Source organism: Gouania willdenowi, chromosome 5, assembly GCF_900634775.1.
Source record: "Gouania willdenowi chromosome 5, fGouWil2.1, whole genome shotgun sequence".
NCBI lineage: Eukaryota > Metazoa > Chordata > Actinopteri > Blenniiformes > Gobiesocidae > Gouania > Gouania willdenowi.
In genome coordinates, this window is record NC_041048.1 from 37770814 (window position 1) to 37797439 (window position 26626).

At 36.2% G+C, this 26626-nt stretch overlaps 1 protein-coding gene across 1 annotated transcript; it reads left to right on the forward strand.

The window, feature by feature from the left end:
- Positions 1-3864: 3864 nt before the first annotated feature.
- On the forward strand, positions 3865-26407 carry taf4a (TAF4A RNA polymerase II, TATA box binding protein (TBP)-associated factor). Its single transcript, XM_028446774.1, has 15 exons — positions 3865-5012; positions 6901-7034; positions 7689-7799; positions 8432-8512; positions 8689-8811; positions 11150-11239; positions 13461-13667; positions 16490-16631; positions 16723-16813; positions 19484-19653; positions 19733-19863; positions 20827-20952; positions 21828-21884; positions 21985-22107; positions 26200-26407. Exons 1-15 carry the CDS (start codon positions 4343-4345, stop codon positions 26362-26364), a joined length of 2421 nt encoding a protein of 806 aa, XP_028302575.1. The 5' UTR covers positions 3865-4342; the 3' UTR covers positions 26365-26407.
- The last annotated feature ends 219 nt before the right edge of the window (positions 26408-26626 follow it).

A 26626-nucleotide genomic window follows, 5' to 3' on the forward strand; every position in this document is an offset into this window, starting at 1 on the left:
CAGTATCAGCTGTGAGCTTTATCAACACTGACCTCTGCCTTCACACCTGCGTTCACACCTGAAAAATCATGTACTTTATTGTATTTTAGGTATATTAATATTGTGACTAGTATATTGAAAATGCATTCACACAAATTGTACTTTTTGTAAATGTATTAAAAAAAAAAATATATATATATATATACATATATATTTATATACTGACATCACGTCATCAGAGGTGGCAAAAGTACCCGTACTAGTCTTCTGCAGGCTCCTCAAGTAAAAGCATATATACTTGAATAAAAAAATTACTCTGATAAAAGTCAAAAAGTATATGTTACTAAATGTACAGTAAAACTAATGTCCCTTCAATAGCCTTTGCCTAGATGGCCCATGGGCATGGCATCAGTTGCTATTTTTAAAAATGTAACAATGCTCTCTGTTCTGTCCCTCCTAAATAAATTAATAAATAAATATGAACACAGGGGTTTTAAACCAGCAAATTCCATGTCTTTAATTTTTTAAGAACTGGTACATGGAAACAAGTTAAATCTGTCAGAAGGAAAAAAAAAAGTTTCATTTTTTTCTGAATAAGTAAATTAAAAAAAAAAAAAAAAAGCCCTGTTTTTCTGTTTTTCATAGCAAATATTTTTCAGTTTTTCTGAGTTGATGAGATACTTTTTCATTTGTTGTTGCTTCAGGCGAAATGCTCTTTCAGCTGCTTGTTTGATATCATGTCCAATCATCTTCGTTGAATCCGCTTTTATTTACAGTTGGAATTTAGACATTGGGAAATTCTTGTTTGTCTAAGCAATTTAGATGAGAATGTTATTAGTTTATTGACTCTGCGTAGGCACCTCAAGGCTATGCAGTTATTCAGAAGAAAGGGACCATCTGATTTGCTGGACATTGCACTGTTTCTTCAGGATCAGATAAGACAGCATGGCATACTTCATGGATATAGAATGATGCATCTGAAATGCATTTAAGCTGGCTTTGTGGTATTTAATGAAAATACCTGATCCCCATGGAGTAGAGCTAATGCGTCGGAATCGCCTTCACCAAAGAAGGTACAGAAATCCAAGTCCAAACTTTTTATGGCACATAGACTCATATGACAAGTAAAAACCATTTGGGATCTGCATTAATTGTGCGATTGATGCATTATGTGGCTCCATGCTTACTCTGCTAGTAGTGATCTCAAGGTCATTGCAGAATACTTTATGGAGAAGGTTTCCACAAGAGATGGCACTGCTACTCGTATACGATCTGACCGAGGGACAGAGAACCGTTATGTGAAACAGATGCAGTGTTTCATGAGATATGACCATAATGACAAATATTCCAGAAGATGCTATTTGTATAGCTCAACCAACCACAACCAACGGATAAAGCACTGGTGGGGATTTGTAAGAACGCAACATGCTCAATTCTGGATCAATACATCACCATTTTCTGGTGACTTTCTCGACAACAGCCTGATACAGTTCACACCTTGAAATAATCGAGGTATGTTATATTTAAATGTTTTGTTTCATGATAACATTTTTGTAAAAATCCACACAGAATGATTAAAGGGTATTTTGACTCTATGGACTCTGAGGCTAAAGTAATATACAGTGCACCACTGTGGTGCCTTGTAAACAAGTAAAGCTACATCTGGTGACAGTTTGAATTTTAGGAATGATGCCCTAATAATGCAGGGATGTTCAGTTGCAATACTGAGACAGAAAAATGCCTACAAAAGACTAACACTAAGAAATGTATGATACTGAGTACATTAAGCAATTTGTCTTTGCAGAGATTCATATCCAATAATATTATAGTACCCTGTGATAACATATTCAAACTTGCGAGATGTTGCTCACCTGTGGAACACGCACGGAATTCGCCACAATAGAGCTGCTGTGTCTTCAACTGGACGTCCAATAATGATGTACACCCTACCTCAACAGCCTCCATCCACCTACCTGTGCAGAAGAAGCTATTTAACTTTACAAGTTTACAAATGTTTGCTTGCGCACCCAGATGTAAAAATACAATAAAATGTCTGTAGGTTACTTCTTCAAGTGTATTCAGTAGGCCATAACACATACTTCGACAAAAATATACTAAATTATTCATTTTAATTTATTTTTTTAATTGTTGGCCGTGACAGCAAATTCAAGGTTGTTTTTTTTTTGTTTTTACATATTGGATAATAATTGTGGTTTACCCACATGTCACTTGAATAATATAACACATTGAAAACAAATGTGAGGAAATGCATTGAGAATATATATAAAAAAAAAAAAACAAAAAGAATTGTCTTTCATCTGAATTATTTCTGTTTATTCTACAATAAATAAAATGTTTATTCTTTCATTGTGTAAGACTTTTTTTTTAGGATTTTTATTATGAATAACTTTTGAGAGCAGGTCCTGTAAATTAAATCAACTTCAACAATGATTTAAAAGTGATCCAACTTTTATTATACAGTACAATAAAGGGGTGCCATACTGCTAATAATAAATGTCAATATACAAACTGTAAAGTGACATACTTTTGAAAATTGATGCCCTGAAGTATTGAAGCAGTAAAAAATCTATGAAAAAAAAAAAAAAAAATCAAAAGTCTTTGCCCATTGATAATAAAACTTTCTTTGCACAATGTCTTAAAAAGGAATTTAGTTTTGTTCTTTACAAGGTGTCTTACTTTGTTTTTGTTTAAACAAAACAACAAAACCAAACAAAAAAAAAACACAATGGTAAAAGGCCAGTTTTATGTTCTAAAATATAACAACCATTATTAATATAAAACTTGTGTCAAAAATTATAGGGTATGTCTACGATATACAGCAAAGGAATAAGAAATATCCTGCCTTCAATCTTTATTTACATTTTATTTACAGATTGTATCTATAATAAGCGCTAAATTCTCCAGGTGTTCATAAAAAGTAACAGATTTAATTTATTTCCATGTACCAGTTTTTTTTTACAAGTTCTTAAAAATGTTAAACTCAAAGCTCCTCTGAGTTTTATTGAGCATTTGCACTTTTTTTTTTTTTTTGCTTTGACCTATTTTATTTACAAATCTTATTTATTATGAGTGATACATTCTCCAGGTGTTTTCAAAGGTAACAGACTGAACTTGTTTTTTTCCATGTACTAGTTTTCTACAAGTTCTTAAAAAAAGTAAAAGATATGGAATTTGCTGGTTTAGAAACCCTTTCTTATTATTGAAGGGGCATTTGTTTTACCTTTTTACTTAAGTACAATCAGTAACATGTACTTTTAATCAAGTTAGGGAGCAACTTCAATACTTTTAGCAGTCATATTTATTTTGTCATGAGATTGAAACGTCTGACTCCTGTTTTTTTAAAATTATTTTATTATTAACACTTTTTTATATACTCAAAGATGACATGAAAAATGATATCCCTCCCTCCTTTAGGAATTGTTTATTTAAAAAATAAAATAAAAAAAAACACAAGAGTATCCTGTATACTATCCCATTGCTGAGAGCAGTTTATTTCCACTTTTCTGGAGGGCGGGGCGTCCTCCTGCAACTTCTCGCTTTAACGCTGCAGCCATCTTGCACAGCAGATAGTGCATAAATACACTCCATAATTTGGCATCTTCGCGCGTTGAAAACCACGTTATTACTCCACCAAAGGTCGCACGGGACCCGCCGGCACAGGATGTGATTAATAAAAAAAGCGAAACGACAACGGAGAGGGGACAACTTTCACGTGAACGCTCAGTCTCTCACATGATGTTGTTCTGTCTCCGGCATCCCATGGACTGACAGCTGAAGCCATTGGTACCGCCTTTTTACGAGCGCGACAGCCAATCAGAGCGCTCAGAAGTGCCCCGCTCCGAGGTGCGCATGCGCACGTCAGCTGGTAAGTCCCTCACTTTTCAGAAGCTCGTAGGACTGTGAAGATGGCGTTTGGCCGTGGCCCGCTGGATGAGCTCTTTTTACACACGGGGCTGAATAAAGCGGTAGCCTGTCATCCTGCACGGTCTGTAGAGTCTCAGCTGTTGTTCTTGTGTCACAACAACCACTGGGCTAGGTGCCAGGAAACTGGTTATTACATGGTAATAGTTCCGGGACAAGGGGGTAGTAGTAGCTCTAGCTAATGTCCAGTTGGGACTTGGTCTGTACGCTTTGCTAAAGCAGGACTGCTGTAAGTGCTAATGTTTGTTTTTCCTCTTCGTTTCTACGAGTTACACTGACACAGAAGAAGCAGAACCAGTGAAGCCCCATTGTTGCCCCTTCTTCACATTCAGGACTTATTTGTGTTGCTTGTTGAACAAGTTGGAGCTCCAGGCTGGTGGGGTGGTGGGTGTCTGCATGACGGGCTCCCCATGGTCCAGCTATGGACTCACCGACAGCCAGCACCAACTCCACTGCGGGACACGGACCCGGGAAAACACTTGTCGGCACTGGCGGCGTAACTTTTCTCCACAACCACCAGGCGAACGCCAAGTCGCCCCCTGCGCAGGCTTTCAATGGGAGACAAACTATGAACTGTCATGATTCAGGAAGCGCTGCTTATGTCGGGGGGGCGACGAGCACCGCTGCCATGTCCGTCACAGCTGTCCACAGCGGCCCGTTGATGGCCAAAGGACTGCCCCCGGCTGCAAACAGTGTCATTCAGACTCCGTTCGCGAACTCTCGGAGTGTTGTGAGCCAACTGACAACAACAACCCCTCTCACCGTGACCCTGGTCAGGCCGCCCGGGCAAAGCACCATCTCGGGGCCGACGTTGAACGGGACCAGCGCGGCGAGCACCTGCGTGGAGACTCCACCTGTCAACAACGGACCGCCGTCGAGCTCCGCGTCAGTCAACGCAGGTTCGCTCATCATCAAGGCAGAGCCCCCGACCACCGTGATCCAAGCAGCACCGCAGCCCCCAGGCGCCCCCGGAGCTGTCATCGCTCCACGGGCTGCTGTCCGAGCCATGCCCCCCCACATCCTGGCTCCAAGGCTCCCCCAGACACCCACCGGACAGCAGCCCAGTATACACAACATCCAGCTGCCACCAGGTGAGTGGAGACAGATTGTGATGAAAGAGCAATATCCTTTTATATATATATATATATATATAACAAAAGTAAACTGTTTTGTTTTAGGAAGCAACGTTAAATCGAGTATTATGTTTATTCAATTTAGGTCTTGAAATAATTATTTTATGTTTTTGGTCAGTACATCATGTCAGATGACCCATTCTAACGGAAATATATCGAGATTCAAGATATATTGAGTTTTCTAATTTGGTGATATAGAAAATAATATTGCCTATATATATTTTTTATTATTATTATTTTTTAACTTGTTTTTATTTATACAATCACACAGTACAAATCACATCATACATTTATTTAAAATTATTTATACAGTACCGTCAAATGGTGTCCTTTTTTGCAGTGTTTCCATATCTCTGAGATATGTATTTTATAACTTATTTTGTATTAAAATACTCGTTTTAGTAGTCGCTGCTTTTGCTGTTACTCAGAACAACATGGAAAGCACAGTTAGATGGATTTCTGAATGCGTCCTAGCCCAGACCTTTCCCTATAAAAGCCACACTACAAATTCACTCACACGTGCTGTCCCTTAGAGAAGAAAAAAGCCAAAAGTGTCACATATTGTGCATAAATGTTCCTGTGGGGCGTTTTTCATCAGCATATGTGACCTTGCATTGTATTTCTGGTAAGACTCTATTGAGTTAAAATATCTAGATTAATACTGTATATCGTCATTTTGAGAAAAAATATCAAAATATGAGTTTTGGCCATATTGCCCAGCCCTACTATCATTAAGGATAGACTCAACTAACGATTCGAATCCCGATATTGAGTCCACAATTCGATTCAAATTCCGATTAGGGCTGGATGATATGGACCAAAATTCATATCTTGATATTTTTTGTCAAAGTCTTACCAGAAAGACGTTTCTGGGTTAAATTTGCTGATGCAAAAAATTCCACACAAGCACATTTATTAACAAATAGCTGCACAATATGTGCCACTTTTGTTCCCAGTCGCATATCTAATGCAATCTAGTAATTTAATGTTCTTTTAATTTCTTCTACATTTTCATGCTCCTCATTTTTACTTTCTTTGTGTGTAGGCATTTAATTAAATGGTCATATATTTTTTTTTTGTCAATTAGGAAGGCATTTAAGAAGATTAGCATGAAATTGAAAATGTTCTCCTGTTTGTTTACATTCCTTGTGTATTTGTCATGTATAAAATAAGGTATCATTTGATAGTTTACATATGTGTAAAAAAAAAATCAGTAAACAAAATCACAATTTTAGTCAAGTATTCTAACTAAAGAACAAAATACCAACTAGATTATTTGGATTTCCTGAAAAAATGCAAGTGGGGTTGCAGGTGATGGCCCTCGTCACACTACGTTAGCTTAGCATTAACATTAGCTTAGCATTAGCCTAGCATTAATACTGACCTAGCATTAGTATTAACCTAGCATTAGCACCAACTTAGCATGAGCAGAACGTTAGCAATATGGTTGAAATAAGTTGAAAAAGTTGGGGGAAAAAATGAAAAAAGTTGAAATAAATTGAAAATGGATTGAAAAGTTATGAAGTTGAAAAGGTTTAAATGGTTGAAGGTAGTAGCTGAACATGTTAAAGGTTGAAGAATGGTCAAAATCAGTTGAAGAGCGGCCAGGGATGAAGGGGTTAAAAGTTGAAAAAGCTGAAATTTCCAATAGAAATTAATGTGAAAGAAAAAAATGTAATAAGTCAAATAGTTTAAAAGCGCGAGCAGACATTCCAGGAACATTCTGAATTTTTGATAATTTATTTGTCAAAATCTGACAAACGGTGTAGGAGGAGTTAGAAAAAGTGCTTTCCTTTATGCTGACTAAGCTGAGTTTCCTGTTTTTTTTTTTTTCCACGTGTGTAAGGAATGGTGCTGGTACGCAGCGAGACTGGACAGCTCCTAATGATTCCTCAGCAGGCTCTGGCCCAGATGCAAGCTCAGGCACAGGGAGGCCTCGCAACTCGCGCTGCTACACCTTCAAACGTGTCACCGGGCCAGGTGAGGTGACCTCCCCCAATCATCCCAGGGAAAGCTACATTTCTCATTTCAGCACCAATTTTTTCGTTTTTTTAATTTCTTTTTGTATGTATTGTCGGTTCAGTATAGGGCTGGGCAAAAAATGGATTTAATTGATTAATTGAATTTGTAGATGAAACATATTTGAGTTTCGTCCTTGTGGATTACCGTAGCGCGATGTGAGACAGCCCCGTCTTTGTTTACACTTGTTTACCCTTTGAGTAGGCTATATGTGTGCCACAGGCATGTTTATTTTTTTATTCACACTATTCACGCTAAGGGAAGATTTTCTAATTTTAATTGTAATGTTATATGTTATAAAATATGTAGTTATCTGATTTCTTAATCAGAAATGATTGATAGAGCCTCATTTACTTTTTATTTTAGGATTGTTCTATGCATTTTAACTCTTGAGGACAATCACAGCAATAAAGTTGCACTTTTGACAATATATCTGATGTCTGTAGTCATTTTTAAGTGCATTGAAAAAAAGACAATTGAATCGAAACTCGTTTTATTTTTGAGGCAAAATCGCCCAGCCCTAGTTCAGCACTTTTTATTTTATGCTTATTTGTAAAGTGAGTAGTGAATAGAAAGCAGAGTGTCCTGATGTTTGGTTTTTGTGCTTCTGTTCAGGCTCCTGGAAACAGCCTCATCAGTAGACAAGTGGCTCCAAGCACCATCATCCGACAAGGCTGTCCAGTGCTTCCTGCAACCACCACTCTTCACAGACCTCCTATACTTCAGGTCAGTGGTGTCACCACATTTCTGCAAGTACTGCACAGCTTTACTACTATTTTTATTAAAATTGCTGGAGACAATAATTTTTTTTTTCAGATAAAGACACAGTGTAGGCCTCATTAATTAATAAATCGAAGATTATTTGCTTGAAAAAAGATGTAAAAGTTTCAAATTGTCACTCAATATTTTGTTTTGTTCTCCACTGTAAACACTTCTGGGCATTGCATTGTGGGATTTGGACAGTGTTGGGAAAGTTTATTTTCTACATGAACTCTTTCAAAATTCAGTTCACAAATTTTAAAATGTACTAGTTTAACCAGTTAATAATTTAATATATAAAATTTTGAACTAAGTTTTTAGTTCCAATAATGAACTAGTTCATGGTTTGTTTTTTAATCTGTTGCTGTGAGGGTCTACACTTGGGTCCTTTCTGTGTGGATTTTGCATGTTCTCCCTGCGCTTGCGTATGTTTTCTCCTCCCACATTCCAAAAACACAGACTGTCATGTTGATTGGAGTCTCTAGACTGATTTAAAGGCTCTTAAACTGAAACAATATCTAATTGGCTTCCTATATGGCTTCTGCTGTGGCAGAACAACCAGAATAATCTATTTTGATGTTGTCTTATTTTCCCTTCAGACTTCAGTTGGTGCTGCAGTTCCAGGAATGACCCCCAGGCATGTGAGCCAAACAGCTGGGACCACAGTTGCTTCACTGAAAGTGAGGAAAGTCAATTCTGCTCCTCCATGGCACCACAAATCAGCACATTTATCACACATATCATGTTTTAGTTTATATGTTATCGAGGCTTTTAATTAGATAGGAAAATAAAAACTTGTTTTTATGTTTTTAATGAGAATCTAATGATTGTCATCTGTGTGTTTTGTGTCTGGCAGGAGACGATGGAAAATGTGAAGAAGTGCAAGAACTTCCTGTCTTCCTTGATCAAGTTGGCATCTGGTGGGAAGCGATCTACGGAGACGGCTGCCAGTGTTAAAGAGCTGGTCAGAGACCTGCTGGTAATCAGAGTACTGATATATTCTACTCAAGTAGAAGCACTGTTACCTGATTGAAATTACGAGTGTGACGATATCTCGATACGGCGATATATTGCAATATTTTTTCGTGCTCAGTATCGATTTTAATTTTTTTTAATTTTTTTAATTTAATTTTAAATTTTTTTTAAAAATTTTTTTTCAAAACCTTTTCTGCTTTTTCACTAAAATGTGCAGGTACATCTTCACAGAAATTTTGTCACTGTTTGTTGAAGGAACCAATATATTGTTTACTGGACTATTGCACTATAATGGTGTCACTGGTAAGAAAGACCCTATGTTTTGTTTACAGAAAGCACTAATGGAGATACTTATTCATTTACATTGGTATGTTGACACTTATTTACAGAAATGTTGCACTAAAATAGTGTCACTGTTCATATGACACTTTTTCAATTTATTGTTTTTCAGAGATATAAAATAACATTTTTATTTTTTCACTGAATATTTTTTTTTTCTTGTTATGTCATAGATTATCATAGATTGATTTCTGACCAATATATCGACAATCGCAGTATCGTCATATCGTGAGATAATCGTTATCGTGAGCTTTGTATTGCTTATCGTATCGTGAGGTACCGAGAGGTTCCTACCTCTAATTGAAATTGTTCTCATGTACAAGTAAGTCATGCATAAATACTCAAGTACAATTTAAAAAGTTCCTCAATTAAATAGTACTCAAAGTAAAAGTTACTAGTTACCTTCACCCCATGTTTATTTTTGGTAATAAATCTTGCCACGGTTCCCTTGCATACAGTAAACATCTCTTGTATGAACTTACAAAGGAAAGAGACCAAATCTTGCACAGATGGAAATGTATGTATTTTCCATAAAGGCATCAGTATTAAATATATATATATATATATATATATATATATATATATATATGTTTTTGAATAACACCATTGAATTCAATTCAAAATGTAAAATATTCTCAGGCTCTAAGTATATGAACTCTGAAACTGGGAAAATAACCTGCATTTAATGCTGTTTTGGTGCGGTGCATTACGTTTAATCTGATTGGTCAAATATGATGTGATGTATTTTATATTTGTCTGGACATTTAATTTTTTTGTAGTTTCACAATGTCCGTTGATCATTTTAAAACAAAAAAATAATAATTTACTCAGTAACGTTGGGTGTAGAAATGTAACAAATCACTTTACTTCTCGTACTTAAGGACAGGTAAAATTAGCGAATTAGAAATATACTTAAAAATGTACAAATAACCATAAAAGCAACTGTAGTGCAGTAATCTGAGTACTTGTAATTCATTACCTTCACCTCTGGGTAAACTTACTCAGACGCTCAAACACTCACATTGTAAAAATATACACACACCAGTCTCATGTCAAGTAAAGGCCCACAAATTTTAATATTTTAATATTTTCCACAAAGGCGTCTGTATAAAATAAAAGGTTTGTCAAAATGTACAATTATTTTTTAAATAAAATAACACCAAAGAATTCAATTCAAAATAAAAAAAAAAAATGTCAGGCTCTAGATATAGATACATTTATGAACTCTAAAACTGAGAAAATAACCATCATTAAATGCTGTTTTGATGCCATACATTACATTTAACCTGATTGGTGAAATATGATGTCATGCATTTGATTGTTGTCTGGTCATTTCATTTTTTGTTAGTTTAACATTGTCCGTTGATTTTAAAGCAAAAATTACTTTTAATTTGCTCAGTAACGGTTTGGTGTAGCAAATTTGAAATGTAACAAATTGAATAGAATACTCCTCTATTGATCCCTAGAGGGGAAATTCACTTTTGCAGCCACATAATAATACAAGAGCAGACAGTAGAAACAAAAATATTAACATAGATAATAGTGAAAATAAATGTAGAAATAAGCGAACTTTTGCCCAATACCACTCCATTTCCTTTTCCCCAACATTTTGCCTCTTTTTGTTCCACATTTTGCCCTTTTTCACTATTATTTGCCACATTTTGCTCATTTAAGCTACCCTTTGCCATTACATACCAATTGATTCCTCTTTATTTGCCCATTTTTTGGCCACTCTTGACTGCTTTTGGCCCATTTTAGTCACTTTACACTCTTTTCTTGCCATGTTTTTGCCACTTTCGGTCCATTTTTAGCGACCTGTTACCATCTTTGCTTTCACTCGCTTGTCAGAAAAACAACGTAGTGGACCGGACTGGCCCGCTTTGGGTCGATGGCCCACTGGTACGATGTCCAGTATGCCAGATGGCCAGTCTACCCCTGCATTCCAAAAATTTTGAAAGTTTCCTTCATTGCTTTCACTTCCTTCTTTTCTGTTGTTTCCTCAGGAGGGAAAACTAGAAGCAGAAGAATTCACCAGCAGATTGTACAAAGAGCTCAACTCCTCACCACAACCATATCTTGTGCCTTTTCTCAAGGTAACGGAAATGTTTCCTTTGTTTAGATCAGGGTTGTCGAATTATTTTTAGTTCAGGGGCCAAATTTGAACAAAAGTGCTACTTTGCATTTCCATGTATAAACAACTGGGTTTCCATTGCACTTTTCGCTAAAATAAAAGCGATATTCTAAATCTCAACAAAGTATAATTGCAAAGTAAAATGAATGTTTTCTTGTTGAGAAGTGGTCATCTGACCAGGTACGTTGTGTTCTGTGAAATAAATGTCAAAAATAGGGTAAGATACAATTAAAAGGTACATATACTGTAAGTTCTACTGAGGAAACAATATATATATATACTAATAAAAAGAAAACTATAATTAAATGTATGTCAAAAATAAAAATGTAATTTGAAATAATTTGAAAAAAACAATTAAAAGGTATTTATAAGTTGTACTGACATGGATTGTTTTTCTCCTTTTTAGTTATTGTGTGATTTATGTGTGAGCAGCATTAATGTCACCCAATTCCCCCTCAGGGATCAATGGTTTACTGAATCTGATCAGGTTTATTGATTAAGTTATGATCAACTTAGTTTAAATTAACCAAATTTAAATGATCCTAATGACATCATTCTAGACTGTAATGATTAAACAAAAATAAAAGGAGAAAGTATCAGAAGTTATCATTGACCTACGATGTTTCAGACTCTACAATCTTTGGCATCTGATGAGATGTTGTTTAAACACTCTGAGCAGGTGAAGCTGATTAAAGCTGTCTCATGTTTTCACGTAGCACAGCAGCGCTACATGAGAAACGTACAGAGTTAAAGTTAAGCAGGCATTGTTAGGCTCTGATTTAGGAGTCAGTGATGATTTGCGTAGTTTTTTGGCAGTTTTGACTGTGTTTGAAGTGGCCAGGATGGAATGGCGGCGGGCGATGCACTATAATAAGCGCTCCCCGAAACATTTCCCCATTAAAAAGTCCTTTTCCTCATGGTGACGGCGTTCCAACCCGATTCTATCCATTTCCGCGTTCAACGGTTGATTCCGTTTTCATTGGTCGATTTCGATAACGTAAATTTTATAGGGCCCTAGTGTAGTTGATGTTAGCACACTCAACTGAGGGGTAACTGAGACTCGCTGCAGCGCATACACGCTTGTGTCCTGTAACCATCTCTGATTGGCCAGGAAGGCAGTTCTCTGCATTTCTGATTGGTGAACATAATACAATACAATACAATAATACACAAAATTAAGAAAACCTTAATATTGATGCAATTAAGGTTAATCGTTCAGCCTTAGTGTGTATGTTGTCTTTTGTCGAAAAGTCCAACTAGGGACAAGAGTTAGATTTTTTTGTACAAAACATCAGTGACATTCCCATTCCCTATTTGAATAAAATATCATAACTCTAACCCTTACCACCTGCAGGACAAGTTGATCTGAAACATATTTTAATAATTAACTACATATGTGTAAATCATGGAACTGTAACATGGTTCCCAAGTTTTGCATTAAATCTATCTATAAAGGCAAGGAATGTCTGTCTGTCTGTGTGTGTGTCTCTGTCTGTCTGTCTGTCTGTATGTTTGTTCCTCAAATATCTCTGTGAATCAGGCTCAGATTGACCTGAGACTTTCAACATGGTTACTGCTTTGTTCAAGCGTGTGCAACGTTGGATTTGTTTGGACTGCAATGATACCGTTCATGAATTATTTCATAAAATTGTCTTAAATGCAGCATTGCCGAACAGCTCAATGTTGACAGGTAGTCTTAGTAATTCAGGAGCCATCAGCAGACACCTCTGACAAAGACTGGAAGTTGTCAGTAGCTACAATTCAGGAGGTCAAAGTTGATTTCCCGAGGGACAGTTTTCTGAAAAAATGAAACCTTAACATAATATTTAAAAGAAAGACAAAAAGAATTTTGCTGGAATTACGACGTGGAAGTCAAAGAAACTTAAAAGGAAACATCAAAGCAATCAGCTGATACCTCTAACAAAGACTGGCAGTTGTCAGTCAAAACATGTCAGGAGATCAAAGTGGATTCCCTGAGGAACAGTTAAACCGTAACATGTTATTTAAAAAGAATCTTGTTGGAATTTAATTATTTAGTACTTTACAGAATACATGTTTTCTCAGTAATTTTTACTTCCCCCTGCTGGCCGTATTTGGCCCCCGAGCCTTGAGTTTGACACGTTGTTTAGATCATAAGTTGTCTATTACAATTCCAATAATTATTGATTTCTTCCTCCTCTCAGAGAAGCCTCCCAGCCTTGAGGCAACTCACCCCCGACTCGGCTGCTTTTATCCAGCAAAGTCAAGTCCCTCAGCCAGGCTCCGCCTCCTCCGCCTCACCCACCACCACCACCGTGGTTCAGAGCAGCCCCGCCCCTCGTCTCTCCACCCCAGTCAGCAGGTCGCAGCTCCAGCCAGGCGTCAACAAATCGGGACCAATAGCCTCACTGGTACGTGATACAAATTAGCACTCCACACTCCAAAAACGAATCTAGCTCAGTGTTTCTCAAATAGTGGTACATGTACCCCTAGGGGTACGCAATGGCACTGCAGGGGGTACTTGAGAGAGAGAAAAAGTGGAAAATGAACAAATAAAGTGTCAGTCTTGGTCCCACCACTGGTGTGAGATGACCGGAAATGATAAAAACTATAGAAATAAATCTATTGATTCACTAAATTAGTGTTTTTAAACCTTGGGGCCGGAACCCTATGTGGGGTCACCTGTAGTTTAAATGGGGTTCCCTTTATACTGGGTTTTTTACACATTCTACTGTGTTAACTGGACTTCTAACTGGTTTTACTGTTTACACTGCTTTGTTAAGTTTTGAGGGATATGCTTTGAGTCTGTAATTAGTGTTTATTTTTTTACTTACGAGGAATGGTAACTAACTAACTAAGGAATATCACAAATTATTGGTATATTTATCAAACTGTGAAATTATATTTTTCAAAAATATTTATATTTTGCTTCTTAAACAGATTCTGATTCTGTCGAGTTCATAAATTATTTTTAAAAACTAACCACATACATCTATCAAAGTGCCCATTATGTTTATTGAAAATTAAGTGCGATCAACTTCCAGCTAAAATGCATTGAGGAGTGAGGTAGTTTAACAAGGTTTGGTGGTGCGTTCACTGACACCTAGTGACTGGGTGTTTATATGCATATGTAAACGGAATTAAATTATTATTTTTTTTTTTTTTTTTTTTTTTTTTTTTTTAACCTCTAAAATTGGCAGATTATATTTTACTGTACATGTATGTACATAACAATTTTTCAAAAATACAATACAAAATAAAATATGTCACTGTATATCAGACTTCGTTTATAGTCAGAAAATCATGAGCTATGACTCTTCGGTGGTGCTTTCCATCCCGCAGCAAACCTAAATGATGTTTAGTTTTTACATGTAAAAATATCATGATTTAACGCAATGCATTGTGAGTGTATTAAAAACATAAAAGCCAGCGCAGACATAGCACTTATTATTCTCTGAGTAGATCATGCTTATCAGATTTCTATAGGTGTGCATTTCATTTGGAGATTAGTTTGTTATGCATTAACACACAAGTGAAGATGCATTTGAAAACAGCAAGCCAAAAAAAAGGAAAAGTTTCAACAGATTTCCTGTTTGCCCCTGTGCTCAGTAACATGGCAGTAAATGAAAGGAGAGAATGAGAAGTGCATTCTGCGCTGTAGGCTGAACAAATTGACAAACCATTGATACCTTTCTCTAAAACTGGAAAAAAGGTTTTGGTACTGGATGTGAGACTACAGATGTTTTCATAATTATAGGCATTTTTCTTCCTCATAAGACTGAAGTAAAAAAAAAAAAAAAAATGGAATCTGCTTCAAGTACTTTCTGTACAACATAAAGAGAGCAAAGGTCTAAAGCCTGGATAATAAGGTGTGTGCAAATACATTGTGTTCAGTCCAGAAGTGATGAGATTCGACCCATTAGAGCTTGTTCTGGGTCCGTCTGAGACCTGCTTTAACTCTGACCCATCACTGAACTATCTGGGGCATCTCGCTCCAGGCTTTGGCTTTTTTCTTGGCCAGCGCCATCCAGGGAGGCTCATCCTGGTTCAGGCCTCGCTGGGAGGAAGCCGAGGAATTAAATTATTTTTTTGTTTAAAAATGTGATTAAAAAATCAATTTGGACATTTTTTTGGATCAGTCCGATCGGTGAAATATTGCAATATATCGCTATGGAACGAACTACCTTTAAATATATGAGAGGCCTGTTCTGTTTCCCTTGTTAAATCTCTTTTAAAACACATCTATTTCCTGTGGCTTTTAACACCGTGTGAGTCGACGTCTTGTTATTACTAGAAATTTTCTTTTAAATACTGGTATTTTCCAATGTTGTACATCTGGGTTTTATGTTTTATTGTGCAGCACTTTGGTCAAACCTTGTTTGTTGTTAATTGTTTTTTATGAATTAAATGAATTGGATTGAAAGTATTTTTCTTACACTCTTAGTAAAAAAAAAAAAAAGGCTCTACGGACTATTGAATTTCAAATATTACAAAAGTGAATTAAGTGGTTGAAACTTTTTCATTTTTGTACATTTATAAATTTAATATGATGCATGAAATACAAATAGTAAACTGTCTGTATTATTTGTTGTGGAAACAGCATGGTAGGTGTCGGTGACACTCTTTAGCCCGGTGATTCTCAACTGGTGGGTCGGGACCCAAAATTGGGTCACAGACCTGTACTGGGTGGGTCACGGACAGCTGGTCAAAAATAGATAGACTTAATATCTTTCATGTTGGACAGTTGAGAACCCCTGCTTTAGACCACTGTTTCCCAACATTTTTTTGGATCTTGACCCCAATTTGATATCAAGAATTTCTGACAAACCGTTTTTTTTTTTCTAGAATTAGTTTTTGATCACATTTGTTATACTGTGTTACAAATACAGATTTGCATGTATTGGAAACAAGTTGTGCCAACTCATATATTTTTATACTGCGTTTTATTTTTATTATTAACTATATTTATATTTGACAAAAATACAGTTCTTTAAGATTGTGTTTTTTTCGTTTTTAAAAGGATAATAATTAAAACATTTAAAAAAAATTTTTTTTCCAGGCGACCCCACATGGGGTCCCGACACCAAGGTTGGAAAAACACTGCTTTAGACAGAATCAGATTCATTAATTTGGGATTATTTCAGGATTTTTCAGGCCAGAAATTGTGAACATTAATAACAGAGGGAAACAATCGTTCCAAATCACCTACACTAACTTTTAACCTTTAACCCAGGTTCTCCAGCCTCAGCAACAAATAGCCATGCTGCGACCTCAGGTAACCATGCCAACGACTCCCATGATGACTCTCAGGAATCAGGGCCCAGGTTGCATTATGCTGGGACAGCAACAAGTCCAACTCAAAGAGCTGCAGCCCGGTGAGATCAAACAGCCTATCAATCCTTTGATCTGCATCAAAGTGTCTTGAAATGATGATTGACCAAAGTCCTTGTGCTTTGTTTCACCCAGTTCCCTTGAGGCCGGAGGGGCGGCCTGTGTCTGTGGTGGGTCTTACCCACACTCAACGGAACAAGCTCAAAGAGGCCGGTGGGACTTTTAAGTACGTTCAGGTTCAGTTCACTAATCTTGATCTGTTTGTTTCACATAGGCTCATGCATGTGTTTAAACCAGTGCTTCTCAAAGTGTGTGTTGCACCCCCTGGTGGGGAATATATGTATGACAGGTGTGGCTCAACAAACTTTTCTATTTAATGTCCAAAGCCTTTCTAAGATCATTAACACTAAACAAAAGAAACACAAAGAAATTAATAATGATAAGCCTCAAAATGTAGCAGAAATTAAAAGAGCTTTAAATTATTAAACTGCATTAGATATGCAACCAGGAAAAAAAATGTAATGGGAAACTAAAGTGCAAAAAAGATTTAATTTCCTTTTTGTTTTTTTTAAGATAAACAAATGTTCCTTTATTTCTTGTATTTTTGACTAATTAACTATTAGTCATCAACTAACACCGTTTAATGTGGTTTTTATGCTGGTGATTAATTTTTAGTTTTTGAGTTTTAATTATTTCATGAAATATAAAACATGATGTTACTTGTTCCCTGTTAGTTTATTTCATACGTGCACTGAATTTCCTTTTTTGTTTTCTTAAGCTTTTTGTCAAAGATTGCAACATTTCTATTTCCTGCATTTTTGACTGCTGCACTTTTATACTTATTGTTCATGCAGGTGATTTGTTTAATTTAGTTTTTGATTCATTATGAAATATGACATTACTTGTTCTATTCGTTCAATACGTTTGAAAATGTGTTATTTGTCAGGATTATTTGGGGGGCAATGGGCGCAAGGGGGGCTTGAAAGTTTACCTTCGTTCAAAAAGTGGAGAATACCCAAAAAAGTTTGAGAACCACTGGTTTAAAGCATGCAAGGATCCACCAATAAAACCAAGGAAGAAAGTAGGGATGTAACAATTAATCGTATGGCAGTTAAAAATCGATTCATAGGTATCGCGGTTCACATCGATACTGTGAAAATTGAATCTCAGTACTTTTTTTAAACAGCAGAGGGCGCTATCCAGAAGTGTTGGCAGTGGGCGGAATCTGCTACTACTTTCTTTCTGGCCGCCTTATACTCTTAAACATGTTCATAAATGGTTCCTTCCCCTTTAGCATCGAAAGAATATCTGTAATATTAGGTGAATATCTGTAAAAGTCACGTTTTTCTATTAGCTCTGTCTGCTAGTGCGTAGCATCTCTTCTTCACTCGTAGATTAGCTGCATGCCAACTGACCACTGGGTTACCAGCGCCCTCTGCTGGTCCAAACAAATATCTGACCTAAATACTGGGATGTACAAACATAATAGAAATTCGTTTTTTGGTCGGCCCCCAAATATTTGTACTATTATTTACTGTATTATGTTGGAGTGAGGGTTGAAGTTTATAGCCACAGTGAATATTTGGGAGCGTTTAGGTGAAAGGACGGAGGCTGAAAGATGACTTTCACACTTTAAAGGTGGGACAATATATCGCAATACTAGTGTGTGTGTGTGTGTGTGTGAATGATCTCTTTCCATCTGTCAAGCGAGCGTGTCTTTCCAACTGCAGGAGACATGTGCTGTGTTGGAAATGGCATACTAAATAACGTACTACTCATACTAACTTTGACGTTAAAATGAGTATATAATGTAGTGTGTTCACATTTGCTAGTTTGAAAAGATTGAGTACATGAGAAATATCTGGATGTAAACCATATTGGGACTTTTATTAAGTATGCATAGTTGGCACACTAGTCATACTCAACTGTACCATGATTCTTTGCGAGCTGAAAGTAAAACTATCCTGGGACTGGCTTCAAGCTAAAAATCAAACATCCACATTTCAAAACAAATGCATCTCTTCCTGTCTTTCATTAGTTTTTTAACACTTTTGTAAATAAGGCTCTTGTTTTGAAGTTAAGAGAAATTTTTTTCAGTAGTAAATGGCGTCTTTGACGTGTATTCGTGAGTTTTATGGATTAAATGAGCACATGTTGATATTCTACTTGGTCACTTTCTCACTTCAAATGTTTTCAGAACTTTCAAAGCTGGAGATATTTAGCCTCGGTGTGATTCAGGTTTTTGTCGTTGTAGGTTCCAAATGCATCTTGGAAAACTTGGAAGGTCATCATCCTAATCTTACTAATAGTATATACTTTAGTAGACAGTATATACTCATTGAGCTCGTAATGTATAGTACAGAGTATGGCTTTTCCAATTCCAACACTACCATAGTCTATATCCAAACGTCTCTATTGCTGGCAGAAAATGTAGCCATGCTATTATTGTTGAAAAAGAATGTGTTCGTATCTGAAATCTAGGTTGTGTAGTACACAGTTCTAGTTTGATGTTGTTTTGGAAATGTTGTTTTTTTTGAAAAATATTATGATTACAATATGATTTGGTTTTAATTTTAGACTGGCATGAATTGTCAGAGTGGCACGTCAAATAGGAAAAATAGGTCTGAAGTTATAGTTATTTCATTTTATTTATTTAGTTTTTTTTCTCTCTGCAAAATATCATTATTTATAGTTATTCATATATAGTTTATATGGCAATGGATGATCATTTTTTTAATTTTGTCTTATTTGTTGATATGTCTGGTGTTTGTATGTCTGCTACGGACCGTGTATGGTAAATACACGTTAGTATTATAGCTTGATGTGGGTGTCTTAAGCATTACATCCGTAATGTAGCTTCATTATGAGTTTATGAGTTTAATTTCCAATCGTGCAGAGATGATGATGACATCAACGACGTTGCCTCCATGGCTGGAGTCAACCTATCAGAAGAAAGCGCCCACATCCTGGCCACCAACTCCAGCGTGGTTGGATCAGTGACACATTCCTGTAAGGATGAAGCCTTTCTCTCGTGCGCCGTGCTGCAGAGGAGGATGCTAGAGATCGGTGAGACTCTCACATCAATGTCAGTCCTTTCTCACTGCGTCTTTTTTCCAACGCTGCTGGGGGTGTTTTTGTGCTCCAGGGAGGAGGCACGGGGTGACGGAGCTTGGTGCCGACGTGGTGAATTTTGTCTCGCACGCCACTAATCAGCGACTTCAGAACCTGTTTGAGAAAGTTTCGTTGGTAGCGCAGCAGAAAAACATCAACTTTAAGGTTGGTTTAGTGAGTGAGGCACTTTCACACAAAAATAAAAAAAATTTCTTATTATGCCATGAATATTAGCATTAAAATTACATTTCGAGTCACAAAATTTGCTGTGATCTGTCCTCTACTGGTGTATTTCCAAAGTACTTCAGGGGTTCTCAACCTTGGGGCTACGAGACACTGGGAGGGGGTAGCCATATCCCTTCAAGAAACTAAGAATCGTTTCTAACAAATTGAGCACATTTTTGCTTATTTTTACCCTTTTTTCTGCAACTACACCAAACTTGCCATGTTTTAACCTATTTTTATCAATTTTACTTGCAATAATTTTTGCTTCTTTTAATGCATTTTTGCAACATTACTCACATTTCTGCCACTTCTCTATCACATTTCAGTGCATTTTCTGCACATTTTCAAGACATTTTCTGCACTTATTAAAACCTTTCCACCGCTTTTCCCACCTAACGTCACATATGTTGACCCATTATAGTCACTTTTAACATTTTTTTCACAATATTTCATGCTTATTTTTTGCCAATTTTCCCATATTTTCACCATTTGGCATGGCCATTATTTGCCATGTTTAACTAATTATTTCATATTGACACTTTGTACCCTCTTTTCCACGTTTTCTCTCCATTTTTTTCCACTCTAATTTGCAACTTATAACCAATTTCTATGTTTTTTAAAATTTCAGTTTTACACCATTTTTGGTCATTTTTAACCCATTTTATTTCTGGTTAAAACAAGGATTTACATCTTTAAGATGACTATATACTATGGCACAAATAATAATACACTTCCTGGAGAACAATGGACCATCATTTTGCTGACGTTATGGATGGACCCCAGAAAAATCTCTCCCCTTTATTCCCCCTTATAGATGACCCCGTCTCCACATGACTGTTCTTCAATGTTCATGTCTGTGTTCAATCCCTATCTGTAGATAATACATGTGTTGTATCTTGGCAGGAGGATGAAAACTATGAGCAAAGCAGTGATGTTCGTACTCAGCTGAAGTACTTTGAGCAGATGGACCATTTAGAGAAACAGAAGAAGGAGGAGCAGGAGAGAGAAATCCTCTTAAAGGCAGCAAAGGTACAACATTCCTCTCAAATGTCAAATTTAGGAAAAAAATGTAAATGTTGCATGAGCTGAGACAAATAAACCAATGAACATCTACTGTATGTCGCTGAGATAATTATGGCAAATTGAAATGACACATGTAGCTTCATTAAATGACTAAACCTGTGTGCAAGACAGCAGCTGAAAGCAGATTTCAAATGCCTGTAAAACATTCAGATATTAAGACAAAAATCCCAAAATAAACATATTGTATCTAGACAGCATGTTCTTAATTTGTTTTCAACAATGATTTATTGGCTCCATAAGTGAAAAAAATTGTTTAAAAATGCAAATATAACATTTCAAATTAATGTTTGAGAGGGAAATTCAAAATACTGTAAAAAAAAAATTAAGTTTTTAAGATAAAATTCTGACATTTTCCAAACATCTTCTACAGTGATAAAAATGTTGTCATTTTTTAATTAACATTAAAATTGTATTCAGCAAGAATTTGTAAGTACCGTATATGTTTACATTACTTATTACAGTCAAACATTTTGATGCACTGTTGGCTACATTTTTGATAAATCAAGAGTCTGTGCTGAAGTTTGGTGTCAATTGAGTAAAAAATACTCCAAGAGAAAGCTTTAATACGTTTGACAGTTTTTGATAAAAACAGAGTGATAGACTTCATAATCTGTAATACGTTTCTTTGGTATTGGGACTACATTTTGGTGAAAGTTGCAATGGAACTTAACAATATGGTAAATAAAAAAAAAACAAAACAAGCAGATTGAAAAGTTTCCTGTATTTGATGTACAATGGGATTTTTATTTCCGTCCAGTCTGTGTTTTTATTTCTTTCTCCTTCCATCATTATTAAATGCTCTTCTACTTTTGGTCTCGTAGTCTCGAGCTCGACAAGAGGACCCAGAGCAGCTGCGTCTGAAGCAGAAAGCAAAAGAGGTAAGACAAATGCTCACCAGTTCACCTGTTTTTGTCCATTCACTCTGCTTCATTTCCTTGGGGGTTTGTGTGTGTGTGTGTGTGTGTGTGTTTTTTCCAGATGCAACAGCAGGAACTCGCTCAAATGAGGCAACGAGAGGCCAACCTCACAGCCCTGGCAGCCATCGGACCGAGGAAAAAGAGAAAGATCCTCGACTTGCCGTCTTTTTCTGCTTCATCTGAGGTAAAGTACCACGACACGTGATTATTTGTGTTTTCAGAGTCATATTAATAAGGAAGGAAGATGCATGACATTTGGTTTGAAAAGAAAAACAAAACAGCTGAGGGCAGACGAGGAAGGGAATAAATGAATAAAAAAAAATACCAAAATAATATAAAAATGTGACCTTTTTCTCCAAAATGTATGTATGCATCTTTTGTAGATATGAAAAAAATTCCTTCAAATAGGAAATGAAAATGACTGTTTTGTAGGGCTGCACAATTGACCAAAATGATAATCACTATTATTAAGATCAATATTGTAATCACGATTATAATCATAATTATTTATCATATTAGGGGCAAATCTGTGTTTTTATTGCACTACTTTTAAACAAACTATGTGTACAGTTGACAGTGCACAATTAGGCTTTAAAATGAAATTGTAATAAAAAGATAATGAAAAAAAATTAGTCCAAGAATTTCATCTTTTCAGCCCCACCGGACCCGCCCGTGGGGGCAGCTCCAGCCTACGAGACTCTCATGGATCTAAATGTTGTAAAGAATGAATGAAATGACACATTCTATACCTCTCCATAATCCTAAGAGGCTCAGCTAAAACTGTAGCCATCCCACCTTCAGAACAAAAGACCACAGCACACACACCAGGGCATTACGTTCAAAGAGGGAACAACTCTGCAAATTCAGCCTTTTTCAGTCGTCTGCTTCACAAAATAAATACAGAGCTCTATAACATGATACTACAGTAAACTACAGTCCGAGCTGAATCCACTGATATACAGATCAGGTATGTTACGGACCAAAACAACGCCACAAAATCAGAAAATACACCGCAGAAAGTCAGCAATGGTGAGAAATTGTCTTACTTTTGTTGTTTCTTATCAAAAGTTGCTCCAATGTGCATAAACCCCATTTTTTTGATAAATCCAAATTGTGTCGTCAGATAGATATCGTCATTACACATATCCAGCAATGTCTCGGTTGTGCGTAAAATAGCCAGCCCCTGCTTTATTCAGCTGATGTGTCCATCATTGTGATTGGTCAAAGCATTGCTCAATAACACCCATGTGTCAAGCCAAATTGCAACACCTAGTGATCAAACTTAAAACTAAAAATGATTGGAATCCATTTGACTGACATATTACAGTTACACACTTGTTCCCAAACTTGTGGAAAACTTTGGCACAATTGTGGCAAGTGGGCTTCCGCCTGAATTGTTTTATATATAAACTTGTGTATCTTTTGCCTGTTGTTTATTAAACTTGTTGCAGTTGATGTCCATACATGAGTTCAGTTATCCATCCATCCATCCATCTTCTCCCGCTTAGCTGTTTCCGGGTCGCGGGGGCAGCATCCTCAGTAGGGATGCTTTTATAGCCCTCCTTACTGAGAATTGACTTTACGTTTAATGTAAATCTTTAGGTGTTTTTGGGCGGACTACAGGTTTTTGTATTTAAAACATGATTTATTGTCACTCAGTATCATTCATTTTCAAAATTTCACATCATCTGTAACCACCTCTGATGTCATTTTTTGGTATTTTTATCATAATTTTTAAACTTTTCTGTATTTTTTGTTATTTTTTCTCTCATTTAGTGTTTTCTTTTGTGAGTCCTTGTGCTTTTGTTGTTATGGTGAGTTTTTTGAGTTATTTCCTTTTTGTATATTTTTTGTCATTTTGTCAATTTTTGTTCTGCCGAAGTTGTCATTTTGTATATTTTTCTGAAATTTTGTGGGTTTTTTTGACATTATGTGTATTTTTGTTCGTGTTATGTTTTTTTCTTTTATTTTCTGTATTTTTAATGTATTTTTTTAGTTTTTCTCTCATGTTATGTATTTTTGTTCTCATCTTGTAAATTTTTCTCTTATTTTGTGTTTTTTTTTTTTTTGGAGACGTGTTTTTGTTGTTTTGTGTTTTTAGGGTCTTTTTGTGTATTTCTGTTGATGTATTGTATATTTTGTGTCATGTTGTGTATTTTTGTAGTCGTCTCGAGTAATTTGGTTGATTTTTGTTGTCCAATTGTGTTTTGGGGGTCCTTTTTGTAAATTTCACATCATCTGTAACCACTAAGGGTCCTTCTTCAATCAGAACAAAAATTAGCCATGTTGGTCAGAGCTTAGAAAAACATTGTTTGTTATGAGCATGTGATTTTCTGAGAAAAGTGGCTGGGACTTAAGAGGTTAAAATGTACCAAAGGCTAACTGAATAAATACACTATTACAGAGTGCAGAGCCCATATTTTAAATGTAAATAGTGGCAACGTTCAGGTTGATTTAATCGTAGCAACCATCGCTATTGAAATTCGATCAATTGTGCAGCGCTACTTCCTTGCCTTGTTTTTATAAGACTAACCCTTGGTATAATCTGATCCAGTTCCATCATCGTGTGTAAGTCAGTGTGGTTGAGCTGATGCTACTCACTTTAAGCTGCACATAAAGGTCTGATCTGTCATCAGTTGAAGGGAAAGTCAGCTGGAGTCAAACCGTTGCTGTGTCAACTCATGTTCAATTGTGTGTGTCACAGATAACAGTGTCAGGTTAGAAAGCCTCTAAAAAGGCTTGTTAGCGATGACACACACACACACACACACACACACACACACACACACACACACACACACACACACACACACACACACACACACACACACACACACACACAGCTGCGTGCCCTGGTGACTGTGGAAGGCAGGAGAAGCTGATGTGGAGACGAGCTGTAGGTGACAGGCTTCTCTACTACACACACACCTGCCAGCGCTCATCTCTGCACAGCAAGAAAACGAATAGACAGGAAGCAGAGCAGCCCACACGTGCACTGTGAACATTTACAGCAACTTCTATTAGAGCGAAGGACACAAAAATATGATTATTTGAGCCGAGGGCCACATTATCAACATTCATGTCAGCGTTCAGAATAAACACCAGTGTGAGCATTATCACAGGAAACAGTGTTAATATGTGTTTTGATTCTAATTTTCTGTTTTTATTTTATTTTGTGTATTTTTGTTGTCATTTTGTGTTTTTTCTGACATTTTGTGCATTTTTGTCATTTTGCACAATTTTCTTTTATTTTGTATATTTCTATTGTGTTTTTGGTATTGTTATTGTAATTTTAACATTTTTCTGACATTTTATTTATTTTTGCTGCTATATTGTTAATAATCCTCTAATTTTCTGTCATTGTGTTTTTGTTTTCTGAATTTTTATAGGGTTTTGCGTATTTATGTTGATGTATTTTTTTATCGTCTTTTTTCTTTTGCAAGTAATTTTCTTCATTTCTGTTGTCAAATTATGTTTTTGGAGTCCTTTTTGTGTATTTTTGTTGTCATTTTGTAGATTTTCTGACATTTTGTGTATTTTTACTTTAATGTTGTGTATTTTTCTGACATTGTTTATTTTTGTTGTCATTTTGTACATTTTTCTTTCATTTTGTATATTTACGTTGTCATTTTTTGTATTATATTGTCATTTTTATGTATTTTATGTATTTTTATTTTTATCTTGTTAAATCTTCTCATTTTGTGTTTTGTACTGTAGTTTTTTGTGTCATATTGTGTATTTATGTAGTCGTCTTGTTTTGTTCTTTTTTTGTCATCAAATTGTGTTTTGGGAGTCCTTTTTGTATATTTTTCTGACAGTTTGTGTATTTTTCTGACATTATGTGTATTTTTGTTGTCATTTTGTAAATTTTACTTTTATTTTCTTTATTTCTGTTGTCATTTTTGTATTTTTTGTAATTTTTTTAAGCTCTTCTCTCATTTTGTGTTTTTTTTTTTTGTTGATGTATTTTTTTTTTGTGTCAACTTGAGTATTTTTGTAGTCATCTTGTTTTGTGACAAATTTTGTTCAATCAATTACTAGATAGTTCAGTCGACCCCACATGGGGTAACGTCCCCAAGGTTGAAAAACCAGGCCCTAGAAACATTCCTGATTGGGAACCAATGTTCAAACCATTGTTTTGTTGTCTTTTCTTTTTTTATTAGCTACTTGTTAGTGACTTCCAACATTTAAATGTTTGTATCATCCGTACTATTGTCCAACTATGCTTCACTGCTCTAACAATGTGTGTTTTAATAATTAATCCATCACTTTGTAGGCTTTGGGATCAGGCTCTTCACTGTCAGGCGGGGCCGGTTCGTCTGGCTCCAGACCCACACGGCAACGCATCACACGTGTCAATCTCAGGGACCTGCTCTTCTGTTTGGAGAACGAGAGCTTCAGCAGTCCCTCTCACTTCCTCTACAAAGGCTTCCTGAAATAGGCCTGATGTCATCCAGAGGAAGAGAAGAAGCCCCGCCCCCTCCCCACACTGAGACTGGATCAAAGACTCCTGTACACGTAGAGGAGCAGTAATAAGTATAGCACATGAAAAAGGAACGTTTTATCGCAGACTTCACGACAGATTGTATAAATATGCACTGTAATGTAATACAGATTATTTTCTCATTAGTATGCACATTAATCTGAAAAGCAATGCAAACACAGGCCGTTTTGTCCTAATCTCTGGTTTTAGTCTTCTGCAG

Bases quoted from the DNA above. Each gene is read 5' to 3' on its own strand.
- taf4a (XM_028446774.1), top strand. From the start codon at position 4,343: ATGGACTCACCGACAGCCAGCACCAACTCCACTGCGGGACACGGACCC. The intron at 5,013-6,900 runs GTGAGTGGAGAC...CACGTGTGTAAG, and splicing joins CAACATCCAGCTGCCACCAG to GAATGGTGCTGGTACGCAGC. The intron at 16,814-19,483 runs GTACGTTCAGGT...CCAATCGTGCAG, and splicing joins GAGGCCGGTGGGACTTTTAA to AGATGATGATGACATCAACG.